Genomic DNA, 8,277 nt, shown 5'->3' on the forward strand with positions numbered 1-8,277 from the left:
CCAGGTCTCTCTGAATGGCAGCACAGCCCTCAGGTGTCTCAGCCACTGCTCCCAGCTTGGGATCATCAGCAAACTGTGTAAAATGGAACAAAAGGCCTGCAATCAGAGTTGCTTGTGCAATTTTGAAAGTATGTGTTTAATTTACAGCATTGCTGTATTCTTTAACCTATTTGTAGATTTAATACTACTATCCTGTTTATATCACCTCTCTAGGAGTTTGACAGTACTGGGATATGTTTTTCAGATTTTTCATTGATATTTATAGGGATATTGAAGGGAGTTTAGGAAGCTGGCAGTTTGAGTAGTGCAGTGAAATAGTTGATCTTCCGAACTATGCCTGCAGACTTTATATTACAAACAAAAATCTGAAATATAAAGCTTGCGTATTTTCCTGCTTTGTATTTTAGACAAGTATTATTGGTTTGTATCTACAGACTTTTGAGTAACTCGTATGAATTTGTCATATTAAATAAAAGTCTTTTTGTGAGGCTAGTCGGACCATATTATACTTTGCTCTTTTTACTGCAACATATAAAACACAGTGAAGGAGATTAAAAAGATAAAGCTCATGTGACTAATTTGAATTTGGAAGTTTAGTATGGATGTTATAAATGTATAAATCAGTGTTAATGGCCTGTGATGAAAGTACAGCTATTTCTAAATAATAAKGAGTATTTTGTTTAGTGATATTTTTTTGGTATCTCCACAGGAGAGGAGATAGAAATTGTAAGCATTTATTAAGTAGTTTTCTTAAAATAATCTTAACTTTAACTGACATCAAAGTAAAATTTTTAAAAAACACCCTCTGTGATACGACTGAGTTGTCATTTCTGTTTTTTAAAGGATTATTCTTTTGAATAAGTAACATTGAGGCTATTGCTAGTCTCTAGGAAACCAAGATAAATTAATACATTTGACTTTCAAAGCTGATACAAGCATGTTATGTTTACAGAATATATGCATTAAATTATATAAAGTTCTAGTTATTGAATAAGTAGCAAAATCCAATATTATGTTTTTTGGTTTTTTAGTTTTTTTCCCCTGGTTCCATTATCTTCATTGCAGCACTGAAGATACAGTCTTTAGGCAATCTGCTTTACTACACATACATAAAATATGTTTTTCTACTATCTGGTTYGTTTTCCAGAGTTGTGTATGTGTTCGGTCCACCAGTCAAAGAACCTCCTACAGATGTCACACCCACTTTCCTAACAACAGGAGTCCTCAGCACTTTACGACAAGCTGATTTTGAGGCTCACAATATTCTCAGGGAGTCTGGTAGGTATTTAGCCTTATCCCATAGACTAGATTCATGTTCCAAGATTCCTGCAAGCCTAACTGGATATAGTTTATAGTGGTCAAATCAGAATCTGTAACGTGGCTCTTGGATATCTCCAGAAATTTATTACTTCAGTGAGATGACAGGCAAGAGCCTTTTTCTTAAAGTTCCTGAGTCTGATAGCTGAAAGACAGGAGTTGCTAGACTTTCTGCTAGCAGAATTGATTTTAGGTTTTAACTTTGTAGTTCTTCACAAAGTAACTGAAAATAACATCTTTCTCACAACAGGGTAATGCCTCTTCATAATTAACTAAAAGCTTCTCCTGTAGTACCTTCCACTTTTAGATAACACCTTCGTCTGGTAGGGATTAAGGTTTACTTATGACCCTTTGCGCAGCTCTGAGGTAAGATGTAGCACTGCAGTGCAAGAGTGAACCAGAAGTAATGTTAGCCAGCTGAAAGTCAGCAAAATTATTTTTCTTCCATGATGCTGTGAGTCATCAGTATGTACTTGAAGTTAATAAATTATATATAGAAATTTGATGCATTTTCAAAGGGTGTGTTGGAGGGTGTAAAGAAACCCATATACAAAGTTTCTAATGGTGATAATGCTCATTATCTGTGACCAAAGTGCTTTCATATTTTTGAATTTAAAGTGAAAGCTGTATTTGTAAACTGAACCCCTTCGAGCTAGCACACAGTAATATTTTAATCCCTTGACATCCAGGGAATACTCAATTCTGTGTGATAAATTACAAAGAGTGAGTCTGGGAATATAGTAGTTATGAGGTGCAGGTTTTTTTACTTAATCACATTTGAAGGTGGGATGTGCATGGAAATGGTTCATCAGATTTGCTTATATTTTGTATAAATAAAGTTATGAAGTATAGATCTGAAAATTTCTGAGAAACTTCTCTCTGAAAATTACAAATTCTGTTTGGAAGGCTGTATTACCATAGTTTGTAGAAAAATAGCCTCAGAATGCTTAGGATAACACTGTCATTGTTTGTTAAATTTTAGGTTTTGGTCTTGCTGAGTTTTGGTGACACTTACCGTTTGATTGAATGATTCATTCCCCAAAATAAGCCTTGAGTTATCATTTAATGAAGTGAYTCCCTGTACTCTTACTGTTCACCTTGCACCAAAAGCTTGGGCTAGAGGAAGCGGAGGGATGAGACTAGTCAGTGGTAGAGTGGTTCTGCAGTTTGCCATACCTGAGTCTCAAACTTCTAAATAATTTAAACAGTGAAATTTGAGGTTCTGTGTATTGGTTTTCAGAAGGACATATTAGGAAAAAAAGCCACATGAGACCACTTGAGATAATGGTCTGGAGTTGCCGAAACAACGCCCAGCAATTCAGATGTCGAATTCAGATTAAATATGTCAAAGAGACYGAGATACTTTCTCTGGAAGTAACAGTGAGAATAATTAACAGTTAAATTGCCCTACCAAGAGATTCATTGTCATCTTGATTTCTCTTATGAAGACTAGAAGTGTCTCAAAGATGTGTGTTCATGTGATTGACTATTTTTGATATGAGGATAGATGAAATCYGGTGATTGTATTGTGTGGGAAGGAAAGTAGATCTTAAATTGCAATCAGTGAATTACAGGAATTGAGATTATCTGGTTTTGTTCTGCATGCCCATAAATGATGATGATGATTGCAAGTGGCAATTTGAGTGGTTTAACTGCATAGGCCAGGAATCACATAACAAGTATAGGTGAGAAACTCCATAAATCTTTGTCATGTTTATGTTTAAAACCAAAAATACTTGCATTGCTGCTTTTCTGAAGGTTATGCCGGAAAAATTAGCCAGATGCCAATAATTCTGACACCGTTACATTTTGATCGAGACCCCCTACAGAAGCAACCTTCATGTCAAAGATCTGTGGTTATTCGAACTTTTATTACTAGCGATTTCATGACTGGTATTGCAGCAACTCCTGGTAATGAGGTTCCAGAAGAGGTAATAAGAATTTTTGTATTTGTTCTTTCTAACATCATCTGTCATTGTTGAAGGCGTGTTATGGTTTTATTCCCTCTTTGGTTCTTGCTTACTTGTGTCTTGAATTTGATCTTACAATGAAAAAGAGACAAAAATTACAGTATTGRTTAGAAGGAACATATTGTTTTTTGGGGAAAATATGTAATAAAATGAGAAGCTGGCAGTGTTTTCTGATGGGTATGACAATCTTGAGGGGAGAAAAAAAATTTCTTTCCCGTAGAGTTAATCTGAAATACCACTCATTAAGACAAAGCAAAACAAACACCCCAAACCACAAACATTTCTGAGGTTTTAAAGCTATTTATTTGCATAGGTAATTGGATGTCCTGACTTTCAGAATTGCTGCTGATACCCACTTCTGACTTTACTGGAACTTGCTGCTCCTTAACATCTCAAAGCCTGCTATTTTCAGTTAAAGTGCCTAGAAGGACTTGAGAGTTCAAGTTTAGGCATTTTTTCTCGAAACTCGCACAATTCTGAGTACTTTAGATCTATTGAAATGCAGTATGTGAACACAACAGAATTGGCTCTATTTTTCTACATACTTGAAGATCGTATCGACGTTGTTTTGTAGTTGTGTGTAACTGTCAAACCTTCTACTTTAAAGCAGCCTTTAAAGAAGAGATGGTTTAAGRTTATGTTACCATGTAAACTATTCCATTATATAAAATAAGGATTCATTTACTCTGGAAGCTTGCAMAAAACGCATTCAAGAGGTAAAATACTAATTTTAAGACTGGACAATACTGTGATAATAGAATAGAGGCTGTGGAAAACCTGTATTATGGGGAAAAATAGTCATACTTCATTTAAAAAAATCATTAAAAAATGTTTTTCCTAATGGAGAACAGTGTATTGTCTAACCTGACACACTGTTTTATAGTGTAAGTATGTGTGGAACCTGCAGTTCCACAACTAAGAGTTGTGAAATTTTTAAGGAAGCTGAACTTACTATTATTAATGATCAAGAAAGTACTGTGTAATTCCCAATCTCGTCTAGAAGTACTCCTGCTAAAATTAGTTGAAGYGAACTCTGGAGAACTGTCAATGGAAACTCCTTGCCTTGGACATTTTTCTTTCTGTGATTTACTTTTCTTAACCTTTAGAGCTCCTTTTTTCATTTTAACAGTTCACTATTTCACTTGGGCTATTTTTTTGTGTTTGACTGTGGGTTAACTGGAGATGATGGCCTGAGAAATATCTGTGAAAATGATTGATAATAAAGCATGCCAGCGCTATTATTCCTGCTGAACTTTTATAAAAAAAAGTTTTGAAGCTGAAGAGCTGCTGCCTTGAGAGAAATGTATTTTATTATCAGTGCCAAAAATCAGCAAGTCTCAAATATAACTTAAGAGATCATGAAGCTAGATGTTTTAAAATGTTTTTATTCATTAATTGGTAGCTATGTGATAATAACTATAGGCTTTTTGTCTGCCACATGAAAACAATATTAGTATGAATAAGAGTATATATTTATTCTTTTCTAGGATAACTTTCATCAAGTCTGTTTTCACATGCTTTTTTTTTTTGCACAATAGGTTGTGCTAAAAATGGTGGCAGAGATCAAGAAGATTCCTGGCATTTCTCGGGTGATGTATGACTTGACATCAAAACCACCAGGAACTACTGAGTGGGAGTAATTAACTTTTTTTCTATTGAAGTACTGTGTGCAGTTTAAATCATATCAGAAACCATTCCCAGTGTTGACATGCAGTACTGTGAAAAGAGTGACTGGAGCTGCTACATCACATCTGATTCCTCTCCTGGAGCATAAATCTGCAGTTAAGAGCTGTGTTGGGGATAACTAAGTGGGGCTGAGGATTTGTACGGGTAAATAATCATGGCAGCATTGCCTGTGCGCAGACAGATTCCTATTGCTTTTGCCTTTGTCTTACTGATTCTTCCTGTTTTCATGTGTTTTATTGTTAACTGTCATTTCAATGTCTCTTTGTTTTTGTACACCATGTAAAAGAGACAGTTTATTTACTTCTACCAAAATCATTGTTACAGCCTAAAAATGTATAATGAATACTTTATGTGACCAACTGCTTTTGGACAGATTTCTTATAAATAAATATTTTGCCAAATGGAGTGGTGGGTACTGTTGAGTTGTGGAACTAATGTGTATCTATTGTGTACTGTTAAGCCTGTTCTATTATTATTTGATGTGTTAGCCCATGGCAATAACACTGAGTTTCCAACAGAGCAATGTAGAGTGTTATGAAATGACCTTCTGCCTTCTTTCTGTACTCACTCCCTCTTGCATCACTTGATAGGTGTTTGTTGGTAACAAACGTGTATACACTTACTGATCTTCAGTATACACTTACTGCACGTATACGTAGGTCAAGTTGCAGACGATGAAATGTCCGTGTGTGCTTTTGAGGATTCTGATGGAAGAGTTAAAATGGGAGTGATATTGGAAAAGCAGTTTATTTTCTGCACGTGGCTTTTACAGGAACAACTTTTCTGTGTATTATACTTAGCTTTTAAACGTTATAGTCATTTAGTGTGGAATCATGATATCAGAGCGGACTTAACCCATCAACATGGATTCCTTCAGCCCTTTCTATTTCGCTGTTTGGTTAAGTGAGCAATAATTTAAGAGGTGAGATGTGGTTACTTTGGACACTTGTTCTTTTCCTGATATCTTCAGGCAAAGGCCAGCTATTTCCATGCACCTAAGAATGTTGAGAATGTCCTACAGTTGCAGTCTTTCAAAGTATAATTTCTGTAACATTTTAGATTTGGACCTGAGCAGCTTGCTGGGTACCTACAGGCTACCTGTGGCTGTTATAACCTTAGTTATATACCCAGGTTTACTGTTTTAGCCACTTTCTGAACAGCTGCATTTCATTCAGCTGCCAAATTGTTTCATGGGAGTGAGATGCTTGTTTTTAACTGTTCAATAACATGGTGTGTKTAATGGCTGTAGCTACYTATATTTCCACTTAAATAGATTTGYGAACTGGAATAATGGTTGGAAATGTTTATATTCTTTTGATTGCACACTTTTTTATTGTTTTTACATTTACTATTTACACTTATATTACAGAAATTTAGTTTCATTTCTGTTTATAGGATATGGCTAACTTGTTTAAATTTATATCTTTGCTTATGTCACTAGGAAGTTGTCTTTTGTTTGGGGAAGGAGATGGCATATTGTAGCCCTCTGCTGCTTTTTTGAAAATACTCTTGACAGCATAGATGTACAGGAGGGCAGCGGACAAGTGGCTGGAGCACGTAATGTGGAATTAGGAAAAAAAATGCCTTCTGGTCTTAGCTCWGCTCCTAGCAGATACGGTATCTTGGGTAGATTAATCTATGTGTATCTCACTTGTCTCATTTATGAAATGAGGGTAGTAATTCTAACACATCCATTATAGCCTCTTTGAGCTCTTTGGGTGAGCTCTTTGCTACGTAAGTGAAGTATTATTTATATAAATGTTATTTTATTACTGGACTGTGATCTATTAGAAGCTGTCAGTCAAAAACCCTACAAACTGTTGTTTGCTGGGGCAGAATCTATTACAGCATGGATTCTGTTGAAAACAAATTTGTTTTCAAATGTATTTTAGTTCAAAAGAAAGCTCCCTAAGTAAATTATGGCTTTATGATACTTTTTTTTTCCGTCAGAAAAAGCTGAGGATAGTGATTTTTGTTTTTTCTTTTTCTTTTTTCCTGACTGTGTTGATATCTTGTATGTAAATGGTGCAACCACAAGAAATAAATCTTCTTGGTGTGATGCAGAAAAACTGCAGCTTTTTAATATTGTAGCAGTTACTGCTTATTGTAAATAGGCTTGCTATTGCTGCTGCTGCCATCAGTTTGTCTGGTACCTTGAGGATGAGTAGGCAAAGTGGAAGGAGGAATTACTTTTTTTTTTTTTTTTTTGGTAAAGAATTTGGGGCACCTCTTAAACCCAAAACTTTAATGAGACACTCGTAGCTGGCCTCTGAGTGAGTGAGTATGCAGTATATAGTCTCATGGTTCGGACTTGCAAGAAGGCCTGCGTAACGTCACGCCCGTAGCGTTTGGGGCCCGTGCTAACGTTACCTCTTGACTGCAAGCTGAAGAGGCACCTGGACGGGGAGGGCTAATATTTGCTGTGTGTTGTGTACTTGGAAGTCCTACTTTGAGTCGCGTCTTAACTACGGGTATAATGTATACCTGTATGCAGTGTGTATGCTGAAGTTTGACATACGCTTTTAACATCTTTAATCATGTTGGTTGCTTCCATGTTTTTAATGAAATGGAGCTTGATAACAAGACCTGTGCTTTTTAGGAATGTACGCCTTGGTTTTGTTCCTTTTAAGTCAGAAAGGTAAATATTGAAACATCTAGTCATAAACGATTGCACTATAAACAAAATATGTCTTACGGAAATAAAATTGGTGGTCTTTAAATATCTTTCCCCCGATTTAGCAGCTGTGCCAGGCATGCTAGAYGTGTTCGGTTATCCTTAGGAAGGTCGGCGTCGCCCCAGCAGTCCTCGGGCGGTTTTTGTGGGATCCGTGTGTGTAGAACAGCGGGAAGCGGAGAGTGGATTAAGACTCTGTTCGCATTTCTTCAAAAGCATATTTAGCACATAGTTTACAAACTAATAACTGTAGCTGCCCTGTACAATTGTTCACCTCAAGTCTTCAGTAAAACATGTCAGCGGTTAGAGGAATTTGTATCGGGGGTATTCCCCRTCATTCTCAATTTTTAACATTTTTCTGCTTGTGAAATGATAAAGTACTGTGAGCCTTAATTTTTATCCACAAATAAAAATATTATGTTTGAACGCTTCTGTGATTTTTATTTTTCAGGGTTTCCCTACAGGAACTGCTTTATAAATGGGCTGCCCGTTTGGGGTTAAACCGCCTTCTCGGTGCGGGCCGCGTCCCTGCCGGGGCCGGCTGCCGCGCGCCAGCTCCCGGATTTCTTGCTCGTGGCGCTCTGCGCTGGAGTCCTGTCTGAAATTGTTTGATGATATTTAGCCTGAGCA

The 8,277-nt window shown here is 36.5% G+C and overlaps 1 protein-coding gene across 1 annotated transcript in view; it reads left to right on the forward strand.

The window, feature by feature from the left end:
- Positions 1 to 8,073, forward strand: part of GMPS (guanosine monophosphate synthase) — a 35,084-nt gene extending 27,011 nt beyond the window's left edge. Inside the window, exons 15-17 of the mRNA XM_085302875.1 lie at positions 1,148 to 1,278; positions 3,076 to 3,248; positions 4,826 to 8,073. Of these exons, the coding sequence (XP_085159001.1) occupies positions 1,148 to 1,278; positions 3,076 to 3,248; positions 4,826 to 4,927 (406 nt within the window). The 3' untranslated portion in view covers positions 4,928 to 8,073. The remainder of the gene's footprint in view (positions 1 to 1,147; positions 1,279 to 3,075; positions 3,249 to 4,825) is intronic.
- Positions 8,074 to 8,277: the final 204 nt, after the last annotated feature.

Source organism: Rhea americana, unplaced genomic scaffold (genome assembly GCF_003343005.1).
Source record: "Rhea americana isolate MKP2758 unplaced genomic scaffold, rheAme1 scaffold_193, whole genome shotgun sequence".
Classification (NCBI taxonomy): Eukaryota; Metazoa; Chordata; class Aves; order Rheiformes; family Rheidae; genus Rhea; species Rhea americana.